The sequence below is a fragment of the Ranitomeya imitator genome, chromosome 1 (genome assembly GCF_032444005.1).
Source record: "Ranitomeya imitator isolate aRanImi1 chromosome 1, aRanImi1.pri, whole genome shotgun sequence".
Classification (NCBI taxonomy): Eukaryota; Metazoa; Chordata; class Amphibia; order Anura; family Dendrobatidae; genus Ranitomeya; species Ranitomeya imitator.
This window is the reverse complement of record NC_091282.1, coordinates 918,081,644-918,103,111: the sequence shown is the minus strand read 5'-3', so window position 1 is coordinate 918,103,111 and position 21,468 is coordinate 918,081,644. Positions and strand designations below refer to the sequence as shown.

At 40.4% G+C, this 21,468-nt stretch overlaps 1 protein-coding gene across 1 annotated transcript in view; it reads left to right on the top strand.

Annotated features, from left to right (window-relative positions):
- The first annotated feature begins 4,924 nt into the window (after positions 1–4,924).
- Positions 4,925–21,468, top strand: part of LOC138654949 (ras association domain-containing protein 6-like) — a 112,575-nt gene continuing 96,031 nt past the window's right edge. Inside the window, exons 1-2 of the mRNA XM_069743535.1 lie at positions 4,925–5,020; positions 15,002–15,080. Of these exons, the coding sequence (XP_069599636.1) occupies positions 4,956–5,020; positions 15,002–15,080 (144 nt within the window). The 5' untranslated portion in view covers positions 4,925–4,955. The remainder of the gene's footprint in view (positions 5,021–15,001; positions 15,081–21,468) is intronic.

Genomic DNA, 21,468 nt, shown 5'->3' with positions numbered 1-21,468 from the left:
GCTATTTTTATTAATAAAGGCATATATTTTATCAGTACAATCTTGCCTGGTACTTTATGATCATCCATGGTTGTTGGGATTTTATTCATCGACAGTTATTGTATTTTAATGCAATGTCGTGGCGACCTAAAAAACATAATTCTGGTGTTTTTATTTTTTTTTCTCGCGACGCCATTTAGAGATCAGGTTAATCCTTTTTTTTTATTGATAGATCGGGCGATTCTGAACGCGGCGATACCAAATATGTGCAGGTTTGATCTTTTTTTTAATTATTTTATTTTGATTGGGGCGAAAGGGGGATGATTTGTACATTTATATATTTTTAAACATTTTTTTTTTTTGGCATGCTTTAATAGCCTCCATAGGAGGCTAGAAGCATGCACAACGCGATCGCCACTGCTACATAGAGGTGAAGTACAGATCACCTCTATGTAGCAGAAATGCAGGTGTACTTTGAACGCCGACCACAGGGTCACGCTTAAAGCAATCGTCCATCAACAATCATAGAGGTCTCAAGGAGACCTCAGTTTGCTATGGCAATGCCCCGCTGACCCCCGATCATATGACGGTGTCAGTGGTGCGAGCGCATCCGGCGCTAGGCCGGCGGCGCTTGTTAAATGCCGTTGTCAGACTTTGACAGCGGCATTTAACTAGTTAATGGGCGCGGGTGGATCGTGATTCCACTCGCGCCCATTGCTCGCACATGTCAGCTGTTGAAAACAGCTGACATGTCGCGGCTTTGAGGTGGGCTCACCGCTGGAGCCCACCTCCAAGTGGGTGAGTCTGCCAGCTGATGCACTATCTCGTCAGCTGGCAGAAATGGGGTTAATCTATTTTTTATTTTTTATATATATATTTTAATTATAGTTTTGTTGCTTTCCCTAAGGTGTTACTATTGTGGTTCTAATAATGGGCGATTAAAAGAACGTATCTGCACAAAAGTGGTATAATTAAAAACGTCAGCTCGGCACGCAAAAAATAAGAGATGCTACAGGTAACGGAAAATTGCGCAATTATTTTTTTTTTAAGCATACCTTGGAAATTTTTTTCACCACATAGATAAAATAGAACCTAGACATGTTTGGCGTCTATGAACTCGTAATAACCTGGAGAATAATAATGGGAGGTCAGTTTTAGTATTTAGTGACAGTAGCAGAAAAGCCAATCAAAAAACCAGTGTGGGACTGCACTTTTTTTGCAATTTCACCACACTTGGATTTTTTTTTCCTGTTTTTGAGTACACAACATGGTAAAACCAATGGTGTCTTTCAAAATTACAACTTGTCCTGCAAAAAACAAGCCCTCACATGGCCATATTGATGGAAAAATAAAAAAGTTATGGCTTTGAAAACAAGGGGAGCGAAAAACGAAAACGAAAAGCCGATAAAAGCTCCGGGGGTTAAGCGCCCATATTCCAGTGCGTGGACTACTGGAGATCTTCGGCTGCTGCAGCTGCTGTGTGTGGAGAGTGCAGGGAGAGATCAGGAAATCCAGTGTTGTACTCTTTTCATTCTATGCCATCCCTGTTCATTAAACGTTAGTCCCTGTTGGACAGCAGTTGCCTTATTGGACTTTATTTCATCTGGACTACCGCGCCCGGAGAGAGAACAAGGTAAACTGTGGGAAAAGCTGTGTTGGTCTCGTCTCGATTCATGTGCAAGGGGCCGGGGGTGCTCACTGAACATTTACTCAGTGGACTCTGTCTGTGAACTGTGCCTTTAAATAACTCGGCCACAACTACCCCACCCCAGTTGTCATTGTTACACATGCGCAGTAGCCGCTGCCACCATGCATTTGTGTGATATAGGAAGCCAGGGGTTGCAGTGGGGCACTACAGGGACTATAACCACACCTCTGTGGGTATAGTATCGGCTGGCTGGGCTGGATTGATCAGCACTAAGTGCTCGCCTTTCCGACTGGTCTAACTATTTACAATATGCAGCACCACAAGATTATAACACTGATTTTCAGTTATTCTGGAAACTTTTCCTTAACATCGGGCTTGCTAGAAATCCTCATGGAACGAGGAATGCAGCGCTATAGTTAGTTAAACGCATAAATCCTGCTGTCAAATTCCTTTGAAAACATTTTTCATTCAGTAGCACTATATAGCCCTAATATTTATGGTAGTGGTAAGTCGTCAAACACATTGTTGACTTATATAAACTTTTAGATATATTCTCTATGTTCCCTCTATAATGCCGTGTGGCGGGATGATTATTCTCTTAGTTAAAACGTAATTCTCATGCTTTCGAACAGTAATAGGCCAGCAATTAAATATTTGCTCATTGGATCAGCTTGTGGTTTCTTAGTATTATCATCAGACAGAACAATGTAGAAATACACATGCATCATTAGAGATACAGCTGCTTCTCAGGGAAGTCTCATATTTTCTGTAGCTGATATTTAGGTGAGAAAACTACTAATTTACATGTGATCATGAATAAAGATAATTTATTTTCAAATTTATACTGCCCTTCATATATTATTGGTCATATTTATTATGCAAGCATTTATGATCAGTTTTAAACTTTCTCATTCCTTTGATTTTTTTTGTTGTTTGCTTTTCTTTGTATTTGGTTTTCTCGTTCAACACATATTCTTTGTTTTTTTATACAAAATTTTCTGTCATTTATTAAGTGAATTAAAACTTTAAACAAATTAATGTATAATCCAAGGGAAATTACTGATAATACAGCGTAATTAATGTAAAACACATGCACGGGATATAAATATGATTGAGAAATACTGAGAAAATATAATAATAATCTTTTATTTATATAGCACCAACATATTCCGCAGCGCTTCACAGTTTTGCACACATTATCATCACTGTCCCCAATGGGGCTCACAATCTAAATTCCCTATTAGTATGTCTTTATGGAATGTGGGAGGAAACTGGAGAACCTGGAGGAAACCCACCCAAACACGGGGAGTACATACAAACTCCCTGCAGGTGTTGTACTTGGTGGGATTTGTACCCAGGACTCCAGCGCTGTAAGGCTGCAGTGATAACCACTGGGATTCCAGGGATCAAAAACGTTCCTGATATCTTAAAAAATGCCTGCGCACTCCATACAAATTGCCTGACTGGTGTGCAACAAACATAATGATCCTATGTGATAAAGTAGCATTAAGCGTGATATTGCCAAATACAGCCAGTAAAATTGGGTAAGAAGCAATGCATGTAAATAGAGTAAAGATTAAAAATCAGTGATGAAAAAGTAAGAAGTCGACGAATGTTGAAAAGTGAATTAAAAAAAAGGAGAAAATAACAAAAGATCTGTGCTTTATTGGTACTGCAGCCTCCCTTGTTTCGAAATTGATAACCGTTCCAGAGATTGCATGCTCTGGTCAGTAAATTATGGTATCACCTAACTACAGTATATGCTATAACCTGTTATCTTTGGAAAACACCAATAATTTAATAAAATACCCCCTATTGCTCTCAGTATGAGGCATGATACATACAGCAGAGTCCTCCAGAGCTGTTGACATTACTTGTTCCAAAATCTCTTTAGAGGCAATACTGGAAGGACAAAATAAATTCAAACTATGCCCTCCGATGAAGCACAAGTGAAAAAAACTTCCTTATGGCTCTAATGACTCCTTAAGAAGGTTTTAAAGATGCTTAAGAAGGTTTTGATGGTGGATGAAAGGGTGATCAGTTGGAGCTGGAAGTTCCAAAATATAGACATACACAGGAAAACTTTTTGGATCATTATGTGAGGAGCAGACATGAGGAGCACAAAGAAGAATGTCTTGTGAGGATCAGATATTACATGTGGGGAACTGGGACTTCCTGTCAGTGTAAATATTTTGAACAAGGCTCTCTGAACAATGGTTTCCTATTGAAGGAAAGCAGGCAAAACAGAGTTCAGTTTGAATTTCAAGTTAGCAACAGTGTTAGAAGAGAGTCCATTAACAATTATGTTGGCTTAGTCTTTGTGGAAGATGATATGCACTAGAAATTTTGCTGACTCAAAGTTAAGGAAAAACATATTTGAGAAATGTGTTTGAGCTGGAGACGTTAGGAGCTGATAAGGGCTTTTGAGAGCTGTGGTTGAAAGGTCAAGTGAGAGGATGACAATGGTGGAAAGATGATGAATTCAGGTTTCTCGATATTGAGTTTTAAAAATCAATATGAGGACATATTTAACCCACAGCATGTAATTCTAGGTAGCAGAGAGGTAACATTTGTCAAAGAAGGTAATTTGAGCGTCATCAGAGGAAAAGTAGTACTGAAAGCCAAGGGATTCTATGAGGCTGCTGATGGAGGTGTGATAGAGAAGACTAAGGGTCAATGAAAAGAGATTTAAGAAACACAAATGGAAAGCAGGTGAAGAGGTGGTATGACAGCTGCGGACATTACATCTCTGCTTGGTGAGCTATGAGAAGATCCATGATATAGCCAAGTCTATCATCTTAATAGATAAGAGATCTTGTACAAGGAGAGAATTGAGTGGAGAGTGGACTGTGTTGAAGGCAGACAGTACTGTAATGTCGTAAGTATTGTCAGTTACATCATTAGTGACTTTGATTAGGCTTTTTCAGTGGTGGCTTCAGATTGTAGTTGAATAAGAAGATGGAAAAGTTTTGAATGTAAGATTTTAATAATGTCTATCAGGCTGGGTGATATATACAACTATCAGGGCAACATGTTCCACAATGTTCTAAAATGAGGTATCAGATTTAAAAATCATGTTAGATGAGGTACAGATAAACATAAAGATTAAGTTGATTTCAAGATGCAAGATTCTATGTAGACATTATCTAGAGAGTACCAGGACTTTACAGGTGGAAAATTTGCTGTGAACTGTATATAAAATATACCACGGCTTATGATTTCATAGAAATAGAAAATGTATGCAGCTCTGTTACCAAACATCAAGGCGTATAACAACATTTTTGCTTTTCTCTTTCTTTGTAGGATTGTAACTGACTTGTGAGTTACTATGGCCAAAAATTCTGGCTTGGAATCTCCATTGGCATTCATTAAAGAATCAAAGTCTGTCACTAGGTAAGTAATGTACTTGTATAGGATAGACACAATGGGCCTTATTTATGGAAACTTTCTTTGTTGCCTATAACCAACAATAAGTTGAGGACGGTCAATTTCCATTATTTCACAGAACGTAAAGGGTTGTCCAGACTAAGATGAAAAGTATGGATTCACTTTGTGTGACTGCAGACGGATGAATCGTGAGAGTGTGCATATATGCCCCTGTATTCTCTGTGCAAATGGCAGTCACATGATCACATATGTGAGATTTGCATACCTGCGGGTTACGCGCTGACTAAACTCTCCTTAGCTAGAACATTGAGATGCAATACAGAGTCTAGTTGGCTTGTGACCGCACGTATGCAAATCACATTCAAGTGGCCACGTAACCACTCCCTCATATTCAGCAGACTGCAATCACACAGTGACTACAGACTTTTCTATATAGCTTGTCCACATTGTTTAATGATGGGTTAGGTGGTCCCCTCATTTACCTAGAACAATGATTGTTTTTCTAAGTCTATATATCCTAACTGTGATTGCACAATTGGGGATTGCCTTCATGGTCAGTAATGTTGGATATATAGGATAAAGTTTCTCCCTTGCACTATGTAGTCATATAGTTCATGCACTAGCCCTTTATAAACTGATCCATACGAAGTTTCTATGATATTGACCGCGTATATGTTGTCAATATATGTTGATATTTGACTTACATTTTCGCCTGAATTCCTCTTGATTTGATATAGTGTAATTGCCACAGCCCATACAAATAAAGGTATAATATAATTTTTAAGTGTTTGAAGAACTACATAAACCCACAACAAAATGGTGGAATTTAACCTTTTCTATATTCTGCTTTTAAAAAAATTCTATAAATGAAAAGCTAATTTTATGCACAAAAACATTACAACACTAAAAGTAACACTCTGAAATGAAAAATAATGGGTTATTATTAAGGAGTCAATCTTGTCAGTTTAAATTATGATTTCTCTTTCAATATTAATAAAGAGTAATCTAGTTCTAAAGTGTTCCTATTGTTGGGCTTGTGAATCGCCTACTGTTAAAGCAAATCAGTTGATTGTGGTGAGAGCTATTTACAATGCAAAGATGTTGCCATAGTTCATGCTTTGCATGCGATCCTGGTAACTACTCTATTTCTAAACACAAAAGATTTTGCAGGGAACGTCCATGAAACTTATTTGGGTGTGGATTCATGTAAATAATCTGGGCTGGGGATGACCAAATAAGCAGCAGGATCAGAGTTTATTTGTCGGGGAACGCATTGTATTCTTTCTTGTATACACAGCCCATACACTTTCCTACAGAGGGTTGTCCTCTGGTATTATCTGATTCAGCGCTCTGTCCTGTATGTGAAAGACAAATGAAACCTTATACTGTATGGAAACTGGAGCATGTGGATTTAAATACCAAACAGCATGCATTTCAGTCATTTAGTGGATGGCAATAGCAAAGCTTTTGGAGTACTTCCTGTGGATTCTGCAAAGACAAAGTCCTCAGTTCTAAGTCCTAAGTTCACATTAGCGTTCGGGGGCTTTGCGGAGGGCTGCATACTTCCTCCGTTAAATCCGCTGTCCGCACAAAACTCAACTTGTTGCGTTCCTGTGCGGTCGATGAGCGTGTCAAAACAACACATCTGCATACATCCGCATGTCCTGCGTACCCAATGTTAAAGATAGGTATGCAGGACATATGCAGAAGTGTGTGGAAGTAGGTGGAGCTTAATGGAGGAAGTACGCAGCCCTCCGCAAAGCCCCCGAATGCTAATGTGAACTTGGCCTAAAATTGTACAGATTTACCCAAGATTTTAACTGCTGTATTGCAAATGTGAACATCTGCAACATAAACTGAAATGCTGTTGATGTCAAAATAGAAGCTCTGAAAAAGCTTTGAAAAAAATATTCATATCCTGTGAACTTTTTGATTTTTTTTCCACATTATACCCACAAACTTTAAATGTATTTTATTGAGATTTTATGTGATATATCAACACAAAGTAGCAAGTACTTGTGAAGTGTAAAGGAAATGATACATGATTTTCTAATTATTTAAAAAATATAAATTTGAAAATTGGGATGTGTATTTGTATTCAGTCCCCTATAGGTTGATATCCCTAAATAAAAGCCTGAGTGACCAATTGCCTCCAGAAGTCACATAATTAGTAAATAGAGTCCACCTATGTGTAATTTATTCTCAGTATAACCACAGTTGTTCTGTAAAGACCTCAGAGGTTTGTTTGAGAACATTAGGAATCAAACTGCATCATGAAAACTAAGGAATACACCAAACAAGTCATGGGTAAAGTTATGGAAAAGCGTAAAGCAGGGTTGAGTGATAAAAAAAATAGCCCAAGGTCTGAACATCTCACAAAGCACTGTTTGATCCAAAAATAGAAGTATGGCATAACTGCATACCTAGAAAAAGGAGGAGTTCCAGCTTTTGGTAAAATAGCCTCGCCAATAAAATGGACGAATTAGAATTAATGTTGTTGGAGCATAATTATGACATGGTGGGGATATCTGAAACATAACTGGATGAGAGCCATGACTGGGCTGTTAACTTGCAGGGCTATAGCCTTTTCAGAAATGACCGTACAGATAAGCGAGGGGGCGGGGTTTGTCTGTATGTAAAATCGTCCTTAAAACCCATCCGGCGTGATAATATAGGTGAATTTAATGAAAATGTAGAGTCCTTGTGGGTGGAGATAAGGGGAGGGGGAAAAAATAATAAATTACTGATAGGGGTTTGTTATAAATCTCCAAAAATAATGGAAGCAATGGAGAATATCCTCGTAAAGCAAATAGATGAAGCTGCGACTCAAGGAGAAGTCCTTATTATGGGGGACTTCAACTACCCTGAAATAGACTGGGGAACAGAAACCTGCAGTTCCAGCAAAGGTAATCGGTTTTTGACAACTATGAGAGACAATTACCTTTCACAACTGGTTCAGGACCCAACAAGAAGGGGGGCACTGCTAGACCTAATATTAACCAATAGGCCAGACTGCATAGCAAATATGAGGGTTCGGGGTCACTTAGGGAATAGTGATCACAAAATAATAAGTTTTCGTGTATCCTTTAATAAGATGTGCAGTAGAGGGATGACAAGGACACTAAACTTCAGGAGGGTAAATTTCCAATGGATGAGAGATGATCTTGGTGCAATTAACTGGGACGATATCCTGAGACATAAAAATACACAAAGAAAATGGAAGACGTTTATTAGCATTTTATTATTATTATTATACATTTTTATAGCGCCATTTATTCCATGGCGCTTTACATGTGAATACGGGGCAAATATAGACAAATACATTAAACATGAGCAGATAACAAGGCACACGAGTACATAAGGAGGGAGGACCCTGCCCGCGAGGGCTCACAGTCTGCAGGGGGTGGGTGAGGATACACTAGGAGAGGGAAGAGCTGGCTGTACGGCTGTTCAGTAGGTTGAGGATCACTGCAGGCTGTAGGCTTGTCGGAAGAGATGAGTCTTCAGGTTCTTTTTGAAGGTTTCTATGGTAGGCGCAAGTCTGATGTGTTGGGGTAGAGAGTTCCAGAGTATGGGGGAAGCACGGGAGAAGTCTTGGATGCGGTTATGGGAAGAAGAGATGAGAGGGGAGTAGAGAAGGAGGTCTTGGGAGGATCGGAGGTCGCGTGTAGGTAGGTACCGGGAGACCATGTCACAGATGTATGGAGGAGACAGGTTGTGGATGGCTTTGTATGTCAGTGTGAGGGTTTTGAACTGGAGTCTCTGGGCGATAGGAAGCCAGTGAAGGGCTTGACACAGGGGAGAGGCTGGGGAATAGCGGGGGGACAGGTGGATTAGTCGGGCAGCAGAGTGTAGGATGGATTGGAGTGGTGCCAGAGTGCTAGAGGGGAGTCCAGAGAGTAGGAGGTTGCAGTAGTCGAGGCGGGAGATGATAAGGGCATGCACTAGCGTTTTTGCAGTGTTGCGGTCAAGGAAAGCACGGATCCGGGAAATATTTTTGAGTTTGAGACGACAGGAGGAGGCAAGGGCTTGGATATGTGGCTTGAAAGAGAGGGCAGAGTCGAGGATCACCCCGAGGCACCGGGCGTGTGGGACTGGGGATAGTGAGCAGCCATTGACATTGATGGATAGGTCTGGTGGAGGGGTAGAGTGAGATGGGGGAAAGATGATGAATTCTGTTTTGTCCATGTTCAGTTGTAGAAAGCGAGCATCCTGGATAGGACCTGTGCACAGTATATACCGTATGGGAATAAACATACTAGAAATAGGAGGAAACCAATATGGCTAAATAGAGCTGTAAGGGGTGCAATAAGTGACAAAAAGAAAGCATTTAGAGAATTAAAGGAAGTAGATAGTGATGAGGCACTAAATAAATACAGAAAATTAAATAAATTCTGTAAAAAGCAAATCAAGGCAGCAAAAATTGAGACAGAGAGACTCATTGCCAGAGAGAGTAAAAATAATCCCAAAATATTCTTTAACTACATAAATAATAAGAAACTAAAAAATGATAGTGTTGGCCCCCTTAAAAATAGTCTGGGTGAAATGGTGGATGAGGATGAGGAAAAAGCCAATATGCTAAATGACTTTTTTCATCAGTATTTACACAAGAAAATCCCATGGCAGGCAAAATATGATCAGTGATAACAAAAATTCCCCATTAAGTGTCACCTGCTTAACCCAGCAGGAAGTACGGCGGCGTCTAAAAATCACTAAAATTGACAAATCTCCGGGCCCGGATGGGATACACCCCCGAGTACTGCAGGAATTAAGTACAGTCGTTGATAGACCATTATTTTTAATCTTTAAAGAGTCCATAATAACAGGGTCTGTACCACAGGACTGGCATATAGCAAATGTGGTGCCAATATTCAAAAAGGCGACAAAAACTGAATTCGGAAATTATAGGCCAGTAAGCTTAACCTCTACTGTGGGTAAAATCCTGGAGGGCATTCTAAGGGATGCTATACTGGAGTATCTGAAGAGGAATAACCTCATGACCCAGTATCAGCACGGGTTTACTAGGGACCGTTCATGTCAGACTCATTTGATCAGCTTCTATGAAGAGGTAAGTTCCGGACTGGAACAAGGGAACCCAGTAGATGTAGTGTATATGGACTTTTCAAAAGCTTTTGATACGGTGCCACACAAAAGGTTGATACATAAAATGAGAATAATGGGGATAGGGGAAAATATGTGTAAGTGGGTTGAGAGCTGGCTCAGAGATAGGAAACAAAGGGTGGTTATTAATGGAGCACACTCGGACTGGGTCGCGGTTAGCATTGGGGTACCACAGGGGTCAGTATTGGGCCCTCTTCTTTTTAACATATTTATTAATGACCTTGTAGGGGGCATTCAGAGTAGAATTTCAATATTTGCAGATGACACTAAACTCTGCAGGGTAATCAATACAGGGGAGGACAATTTTATATTACAGGATGATTTATGTAAACTAGAAGCTTGGGATGATAAATGGCAAATGAGCTTTAATGGGGATAAATGTAAGGTCATGCACTTGGGTAGAAGTAATAAGATGTATGACTATGTGCTTAATTCTAAAACTCTGGGCAAAACCGTCAATGAAAAAGACCTGGGTGTATGGGTGGATGACAAACTCATATTCAGTGGCCAGTGTCAGGCAGCTGCTACAAAGGCAAATAAAATAATGGGATGTATTAAAAGAGGCATAGATGCTCATGAGGAGAACATAATTTTACCTCTATACAAGTCACTAGTTCGACCACACTTAAAATACTGTGCACAGTTCTGGTCTCCGGTGTATAAGAAAGACATAACTGAACTAGAGCGGGTGCAGAGAATAGCGACCAAGGTTATTAGAGGACTTGGGGGTCTGCAATACCAAGATAGGTTATTACACTTGGGGCTGTTTAGTTTGGAAAAACGAAGACTAAGGGATGATCTTATTTTAATGTATAAATATATGAGGGGACAGTACAAAGACTTTTCTGATGATCTTTTTAATCATAGACCTGAGACATGGACAAGGGGGCATCCTCTACATCTGGAGGAAAGAAGGTTTAAGCATAATAACAGACATGCATTCTTTACTATAAGAGCAGTGAGACTATGGAACTCTCTGCCGTAGGATGTTGTAATGAGTGATTCATTACTTAAATTTAAGAGGGGACTGGATGCCTTTCTTGAAAAGTATAATGTTACAGGGTATATACACTAGATTCCTTGATAGAGCGTTGATCCAGGGAACTAGTCTGACTGCCGTATGTGGAGTCGGGAAGGAATTTTTTTCCCCAATGTGGCCCTTACTCTTTGCCACATGTTTTTTTTTTGCCTTCCTCTGGATCAACATGTTAGGGCATGTTAGGTTAGGCTATGGGTTGAACTAGATGGACTTAAAGTCTTCCTTCAACCTTAATAACTATGTATATCAAATGTCTTTACTCCATCAAATTTTAAAAAATCAAAGACAGGAAGGTCAGCAAGCAACCCCTTTTCAAACATGGTTGTCGACAAAGAGTAACCATGTTTGAAATGCGTTGCTTGCTGACCTTCCTGTCTTTGATTTTTAAAATTTTGATGGAATAAAGACAACATTTGATATTTTACCAGAAGCTGGAACTCCTTCTTCTTTTTCTAAATTGCCAACATGAGTGGTCGGCTCGTGGTTCCATGCACACTGGATCCTCATTTACTTCAATGGCGAGCTGGCATTACCTTCTTTTTGTTGCCTATAACTGCAAACCTACCAAGAAATGGCCATCCACCTAAACTGAATAAAACTAGGAGGAAAAAGACACTGCAATAGGGTTTTATCCAAGGGAGATAAATGTGTTATAGTAACCTGATTTAGTTGTGTGTACACATCATTTCAATCACTTATACATCCAGCTTCTGCAGGTCCAGCAGGTCATCAAAGTGGGAAAACACAGATAAGGAGAATTTGCAGATAATCTGCAAATCCAGACATGACCTGATGAAGAAGTCTGTAGTACTTCGAAACGCGTTGACTACATAAAGAAAAACCGCATGTACTTTATGTTTGGATTTGGATTTATTATATTGGATACCAGCAGTGCACATTATCTGCAAATCCTCCTGACACCCCAAGCAAGGAGAGCACTAATTAGAGAAGCAGTCACTCTGGAGGAGCTGCCGAGATTCACAGGAGGACAACTATTATTCGTATACTCCACAAATGTAATTGTGGCATAGCTAGCATGTGAAAGAAGGTGCTCTGGTCAGATGAGACCAGAGTAGAAAATTTGAGGTAAAATGCAAAATGCTATGCATAGTGGAAAACTAACACTTCTGATTCTGAAAAAAACTAAAAACGTCCCCACCATTAAACATGGTGGTGGCAGTATTATACTGTGAGGATGCTTTTCTTCAGCATGGACAGGAAAGCATGTCAGAGTTTATATGAAGATGGATGGAGCTAAATACAGGGCAATCCTGGAGGAAAAACAGTCAGAGGCTTCAAAAGACTTGAAACTAGAGTGTAGGTTCACCTTTCAGCAGGACAATGACCCTAAAATACTTCCAGAGCTACAATGGAATGGTTTAGAGCAGTGTTTCCCAAACCATGTTATCGCAGCCCCTAACACATCATGTTGTCAGGATTTCCTTAGTATTGCACAGGTGAGAGATCCTGTGGCAGTTTCAGGTGCCTTACTAATAATTCCATCACCTGTGCTATACTAAAACAATTCTGAAAACATGAGGAGCTGTGAGGAGGACTGGAGTTTGGGAAACATTGGTTTAGATCAAAGCATATTCATATGTTTGAATGGCCCAATCAAAGTCCTGACCTAAATCTCATTAAGAATCTGTGTCAATACTTGAAAACTGCTTTTCACAAACGCTTACCATCCAAAGAGCTATTTTACATAGAAGAGTGGTCAAAAATTTCAGCCTCTAGATGTGGTGCAAAGTTGGTAGAGACATACCTCAAAAGACTTTCGGCAGTTTTTTTTTAGCAAAAGGTGGTCCTACAAAGTATTCACTCAAGGGGCTGAATACAAATGCACAATTTTCAGATTTATATTTTAAAAACAATTAGAAAACCATATATTATTTCCTTTACATTTCACAAATATTTGCTACTTTGTGTTAGTACATCACATAAAATCCAGATAAAATACATTTAAGTTTGTGGGTGTAACATGAAAAAATATGGCAAGGCACTGTATGCTGCAGATTGTTTGTATGTAGCATGTAGATAAAATTTGGTGAAATCTCATCCACAATCCTGCTACTGGGGTATAGATGGTTTGCCTATGTAACAAATCTCATCCTGAGCCGTCTGCAATGCAATATTCTGCTAAATCCATTTACCTCTTGCATACAGGTCTAATGCATATTGAAAATCTGTGGTGCATTTGGAAAAAAGTTTGACAGATGGATCATGATGCAAGGTTTAGCATGTTAAATTGGTCACATCATGGAATAGTGGCTGCAGAGCTGAATAAATCATAGTTTTTAATTTCTTATCTCCATGCGGAGAAACTACCCTGTGAAGTTAAAGTTATAATTTAATAAATGCCCAACAGAGCAGTATCAGAGATGTGTGCACTTTTTCCCCTGTATGAAGCTGCCCAATCACAAGCATGAAGCATCATGCAGGGAAAATTGAACACGCCCCCAGATACTCAGAAAGAATAAGCCTTCTCCTGTGAGACATGTAATGACACACAGCTCTTCTCTCAGTCCTGAGCTCTGCAGCTACTGTGTGGTATAGAGCAGAGCTGAGCATCATTACACCTATACAGATTTAGACTGCCCATGCTATCTAACCCCTGCCCTCTGCTGAAAGCTCCCTCAATGTACACAAGAGCATCAAAAATGGAACATTAAAAAGCAGAAGGTGGCCTGATTTGTTGAATCAAAAAGGGGAATATATTTCTAAACAGTTTATTTCTTAGAAAATGCAAGAGGAGACTCTTAAAATATGCCAAATTTATCAAAGTGGTTCATGCTAATTGATAAATCTGTCTAACTTTAAGACTGTCCATTCTTACAGTTTACATTAACTGTTAGCCATCTTACTTTGTGTCAAAAATGGGTGCTACTATTTTGGTCCACTTATTGGCACATTGCGTTGTAATATAGTAACATAGTTACTAAGGTTGAAGGAAGACTTTAAGTCCATCTAATTCAACCCATAGCCTAACATAACATGCCCTAACATGTTGATCCAGAGGAAGGCAAAAAAAACCCATGTGGCAAACAGTAAGCTCCACATTGGGGAAAAAAATTCCTTCCCGACTCAACATACAGCTATCAGACTAGTTCCCTGGATCAACGCCCTATCAAGGAATCTAGTGTATATAACCTGTAACAGTATGCTTTTCAAGATCTCTTCTTTCTTCAAAGTCAAGTCCCTAGTTAGACAAGTTGTAAAAAATGTCTGAAACACATCATAATTATGGTGCAAGTTATGAAAGACAGTTTTTTGCACAAATTACGCCACAATTCTTACATATTTATCTGGATAAATACTTCCCATTTTCTTTTATGTAATGTGGATGGCCAGGTGTGTATGTTCCACTTACTTGGAATGGCACAAGAATTGGAAAACTGGCAAATAAGCGAAAATGGTGTGAAGCTCTCTGCAATGTCCATCTGGTAAATCATGAGACCTGGCATTCATGTGGATATTACTTTGTCATTTACCACTTACCTAAACACTCTTACAGATACACCTTTATTGACAGTGACATTTCCTACTGTCAGTGGCTTCTGTCTGCAGAATAGACTGCAACAATTAATCAGGAATAGTTTGTATAACATGAAAGGTGATGACTTGATAGTCCAATTTCCTTGTATATCTCAAACTGATTGACCATCTTTGAGTTGTGCTGGAAAATCAAGTCTGATGTTTTGACAGGTCACAATTGTTTTGGTATTACTCTAGTGACCTACAGGATATGTTTTAATGCTAAGGATGATCACTGTAAATGTGTAAATACCATGTTCATATATATTTTGTTATTTTTGCTTGTATTTTAGAAGTCAGCTTAATTCACTTCTTAAGTCATATAACTGTTATTTCAAGGACAAAAAGAACCTACAAATAACATATCACCAGGTAAGTAAACAAATTGTCATTACTAACACAAATTTACATTTTCATACCTGTTTTTGTTGTAGTTCTAGATAATTTAATTTGATATGGTGATAGCAATAAATAGAGTTAAGCTGTGTCGTAGTATATGAGGGGAGATGGTAATCACATGGGCAGTTACCCAGGTGGCATATTCTCTGGGGATGCAAAAGTTTGCCTCCTTCCCTGCCCCTACTGCCCACCCGACTGCTGACAAACTAGAACATTAAAGCAGCTAGAGGCTGCCTTGACATCCAGGTCAGTGCCACAGGTTCCTATACAAACTTTTCACATTTACATTTTTATACTGTTTTTATAGTTGTAGTTCTATCTAGATAATTACATTTAATGTGGTGAAGGCAATAAATAGGGGTAAGCTGTGGCATAGCCTAGAAGGGGTGGGGCATCGCAGGGGTAGTTACCCTGCTTTCACATTCTGTGGGGCCACAACATTTTTTTCCCTTCTTTGCCCATACTGCCGCTTCTTCTTGGAGCGTTACAGCGGCGCAGCGAGTGTTCACCCAGCTGCCAACAAACTAGTTGCTAACAGCATTTGACCTCTGGGTCAGTGCCTCACATTCCTACGTAGAAAGCAGCAGTTTAAATTAATTTGTCTTATAATGACCCCCAGGCCCTGCAACCATCTTTATAGACCACTTCACCACTTGGCTTTTACACCTTTTCTTTCATATCCCCAACATCATCATGAGTGATTTAAACATTCCTATTGACACTCACAGGTCACCAGCCTCAAAGCTCTTGTTGATTTGCTTCATCTTTTGGTTTCACATAATAATTCTTTGAAGTTATCTGTAAAGAAAAACATACTCTAGATGTTATTTTCAGTATCTAACCTCATTAACTCACCTCTCCCCCTATTTCAACACTATCTATTTATATTATCATCCCTGTTCTCATCAATGGCCATCTAATGCCTCAACATTCACACACTCTCTTAACTTTCTTCTACCTCTGTCCACCATATCTTCACTCCACGGCTTAAGGAACCGTTACACTAAATGACTTACCAACGATCGCGACCAGCGATACGACCTGGCCGTGATCGTTGGCAAATCGTTGTGTGGTCGCTGGGGAGCTGTCACACAAGACAGCTCTCTCCAGTGACCAACGATCAGGGGAAAGACTTCGGCATCGTTGAAACTGTCTTCAACGATGCCGAAGTCCCCGGGTAACCAGGGTAAACATCGGGTTACTAAGCGCAGGGCCGCGCTTAGTAACCCGATATTTACCCTGGTTACCATTGTAAAAGTTAAAAAAAAAAAAACAGTACATACTCACATTCCGATGTCTGTCACGTCCCCCGGCGTCCACAGGGTTAAAACTGCCTTACGGCGCGCGAATTTTTGCCTGTAGGACATTATTGCAAGAGAGCTTGGCTGAGTAGATTACACAAGAAGGAAAACACACAGCAAGTCAGCAGGATCTAGGAGCAACATGGCAGATGTGACAACCTACATGGTGAGCTGCAGCATGTGCTACATGTTCACAGATCGACCAGAAGAAGAATCCAATTTCACCTGTCAGAAGTGTAGACTAGTGGCCCTTTTAGAAGAAAAGGTGCGGGGTCTGGAAGAAAGAATAGCAACTTTGAAACTCATCAAAGAGAATGAAGACTTTCTAGACAGAACAGAAGCATCTCTACTGGTCACAGAAGGTGGAAAAAGTGTCAGAGAACCTCCAAAAGCAGATGAGTGGCAGCATGTGACCAAAAGAAGCAAGAAGACCATGGAGAAATCACCAACCACACAACTGAAGAACCGATATCAAATCTTTGTAGAGGATGAAGATGGCACACCTAAGGATGAAGCAATACCAGCAAGCAAAAAAGAAAAGGGCACACAGCAACAAGTGACAGCAAAAAGTACAGCCAAGAAGCAACGAAGAGTGGTGGTGGTGGGAGACTCACTACTGAGAGGCACAGAAGCAGCCATCTGCAGACCGGACATAACTGCAAGAGAAGTATGCTGCCTTCCAGGTGCGATGATCAAGGATGTGACCGATAGGATACCAAAGCTCTTCAGCTCCAAGGACGTCCACCCATTTCTTCTGATACATGTTGGCACCAATGACACGGCAAGGAATGACCTACCGACAATCTGCAAGGACTTTGAAGAGTTGGGGAAGAAAGTAAAGGAACTGGATGCACAGGTAGTTTTTTCTTCTATTCTTCCAGTAGACGGGCATGGCACCAGGAGATGGAACAGGATCCTTGATGCAAACAACTGGCTAAGACGATGGTGCAGACAACAAGGATTCGGATTCCTGGACCACGGTGTGAATTACTGGTATGATGGACTCCTCGCCAGAGACGGACTACACCTCAACAAACCTGGGAAACACACATTCGCCAGAAGACTCGCTACACTCATCAGGAGGGCGTTAAACTAGAAGAAGAGGGGACGGGAAGAAAAACATTAGACTCGAACAAAGACGACCCAGGAAAACATACTCTGAAGGGAGGTAAGAACATTTCTAAAACAATCCACAGTGAGGAGATTGGAACAAAACAAAATCCTCTAAACTGCATGCTCGCAAACGCCAGAAGCCTGACAAACAAGATGGAAGAACTAGAAGCAGAAATATCTACAGGTAACTTTGACATAGTGGGAATAACCGAGACATGGTTAGATGAAAGCTATGACTGGGCAGTCAACTTACAGGGTTACAGTCTGTTTAGAAAGGATCGTAAAAATCGGAGAGGAGGAGGGGTTTGTCTCTATGTAAAGTCTTGTCTAAAGTCCACTTTAAGGGAGGATATTAGCGAAGGAAATGAGGATGTCGAGTCCATATGGGTCGAAATTCATGGAGGGAAAAATGGTAACAAAATTCTCATTGGGGTCTGTTACAAACCCCCAAATATAACAGAAAGCATGGAAAGTCTACTTCTAAAGCAGATAGATGAAGCTGCAACCCATAATGAGGTCCTGGTTATGGGGGACTTTAACTACCCGGATATTAACTGGGAAACAGAAACCTGTGAAACCCATAAAGGCAACAGGTTTCTGCTAATAACCAAGAAAAATTATCTTTCACAATTGGTGCAGAATCCAACCAGAGGAGCAGCACTTTTAGACCTAATACTATCTAATAGACCTGACAGAATAACAAATCTGCAGGTGGTCGGGCATTTAGGAAATAGCGACCACAATATTGTGCAGTTTCACCTGTCTTTCACTAGGGGGACATGTCAGGGAGTCACAAAAACATTGAACTTTAGGAAGGCAAAGTTTGAACAGCTTAGAGATGCCCTTAATCTGGTAGACTGGGACAATATCCTCAGAAATAAGAATACAGATAATAAATGGGAAATGTTTAAGAACATCCTAAATAGGCAGTGTAAGCGGTTTATACCTTGTGGGAATAAAAGGACTAGAAATAGGAAAAACCCAATGTGGCTAAACAAAGAAGTAAGACAGGCAATTAACAGTAAAAAGAAAGCATTTGCACTACTAAAGCAGGATGGCACCATTGAAGCTCTAAAAAACTATAGGGAGAAAAATACTTTATCTAAAAAACTAATTAAAGCTGCCAAAAAGGAAACAGAGAAGCACATTGCTAAGGAGAGTAAAACTAATCCCAAACTGTTCTTCAACTATATCAATAGTAAAAGAATAAAAACTGAAAATGTAGGCCCCTTAAAAAATAGTGAGGAAAGAATGGTTGTAGATGACGAGGAAAAAGCTAACATATTAAACACCTTCTTCTCCACGGTATTCACGGTGGAAAATGAAATGCTAGGTGAAATCCCAAGAAACAATGAAAACCCTATATTAAGGGTCACCAATCTAACCCAAGAAGAGGTGCGAAACCGGCTAAATAAGATTAAAATAGATAAATCTCCGGGTCCGGATGGCATACACCCACGAGTACTAAGAGAACTAAGTAATGTAATAGATAAACCATTATTTCTTATTTTTAGTGACTCTATAGCGACAGGGTCTGTTCCGCAGGACTGGCGCATAGCAAATGTGGTGCCAATATTCAAAAAGGGCTCTAAAAGTGAACCTGGAAATTATAGGCCAGTAAGTCTAACCTCTATTGTTGGTAAAATATTTGAAGGGTTTCTGAGGGATGTTATTCTGGATTATCTCAATGAGAATAACTGTTTAACTCCATATCAGCATGGGTTTATGAGAAATCGCTCCTGTCAAACCAATCTAATCAGTTTTTATGAAGAGGTAAGCTATAGGCTGGACCACGGTGAGTCATTGGACGTGGTATATCTCGATTTTTCCAAAGCGTTTGATACCGTGCCGCACAAGAGGTTGGTACACAAAATGAGAATGCTTGGTCTGGGGGAAAATGTGTGTAAATGGGTTAGTAACTGGCTTAGTGATAGAAAGCAGAGGGTGGTTATAAATGGTATAGTCTCTAACTGGGTCGCTGTGACCAGTGGGGTACCGCAGGGGTCAGTATTGGGACCTGTTCTCTTCAACATATTCATTAATGATCTGGTAGAAGGTTTACACAGTAAAATATCGATATTTGCAGATGATACAAAACTATGTAAAGCAGTTAATACAAGAGAAGATAGTATTCTGCTACAGATGGATCTGGATAAGTTGGAAACTTGGGCTGAAAGGTGGCAGATGAGGTTTAACAATGATAAATGTAAGGTTATACACATGGGAAGAGGGAATCAATATCACCATTACACACTGAACGGGAAACCACTGGGTAAATCTGACAGGGAGAAGGACTTGGGGATCCTAGTTAATGATAAACTTACCTGGAGCAGCCAGTGCCAGGCAGCAGCTGCCAAGGCAAACAGGATCATGGGGTGCATTAAAAGAGGTCTGAATACACATGATGAGAGCATTATACTGCCTCTGTACAAATCCCTAGTTAGACCGCACATGGAGTACTGTGTCCAGTTTTGGGCACCGGTGCTCAGGAAGGATATAATGGAACTAGAGAGAGTACAAAGGAGGGCAACAAAATTAATAAAGGGGATGGGAGAACTACAATACCCAGATAGATTAGCGAAATTAGGATTATTTAGTCTAGAAAAAAGACGACTGAGGGGCGATCTAATAACCATGTATAAGTATATAAGGGGACAATACAAATATCTCGCTGAGGATCTGTTTATACCAAGGAAGGTGACGGGCACAAGGGGGCATTCTTTGCGTCTGGAGGAGAGAAGGTTTTTCCACCAACATAGAAGAGGATTCTTTACTGTTAGGGCAGTGAGAATCTGGAATTGCTTGCCTGAGGAGGTGGTGATGGCGAACTCAGTCGAGGGGTTCAAGAGAGGCCTGGATGTCTTCCTGGAGCAGAACAATATTGTATCATACAATTATTAGGTTCTGTAGAAGGACGTAGATCTGGGGATTTATTATGATGGAATATAGGCTGAACTGGATGGACAAATGTCTTTTTTCGGCCTTACTAACTATGTTACTATGTTACATGTTACTATGTTACTATGCTTTCGGCAGGAGCGCTGCTAAACCACGCGCTGCTGCCGAGAGCTTTCCCTGCACTGTGTCAGCGCCGGCCGTAAAGCAGCGGTGATGTCACCACTGTGCTTTGCTTTACGGCCGGCCGGCGCTGACACAGTGCAGGGAAAGCTCTCAGCAGCAGCGCGTGCATTAGCAGCGCTCCTGCCGAAAACAGTTTTAACCCTGTGGACGCCGGAGGACGTGAAAGACATCGGAATGTGAGTATGTACTGTTTTTTTTTTTTACTTTTACAATGGTAACCAGGGTAAATATCGGGTTACTAAGCGCGGCCCTGCACTTAGTAACCCGATATTTACCCTGGTTACCAGTGAACACATCGCTGGATCGGCGTCACACACGCCGATTCAGCGATGACAGCGGGTGATCAGCGACCAAAAAAAGGTCCTGATCATACCCAACGACCAACGATCTCCCAGTAGGGGCCTGATCGTTGGTCGCTGTCACGCTTAACGATTTCGTTTACGATATCGTTGCTATATCACAAAAAGCAACGATATCGTTAACGAAATCATTATGTTTGAAGGTACCTTAAGCCACTGCATTCTATAATGCCATACTTGCATCATCACTTGACTTGGTCACACCTCTAGTACATACCAGAATGCAACGATTCAATAGAAAACTCTGGCACACCAACCTCATTAAGAAGACTGCGATTGCAGAGCAGCACTGGAAGAAAACACCCTTACAGGAAGACTTTAATACATTCTTTCAAGAAGTATTCAAATTCAAGTCAACCCTCACCTCTGCTAAACAGGACTATTTCACTACCTCATATCTTCTCTCTCCCAAAATCCTAAACAGTTATACAACATTTTTACTTGCCTTGTCCATCCCCCATTATCTCCTCCCACTTCCCTCATTCGAGCAGAAGACTTTACCTCATA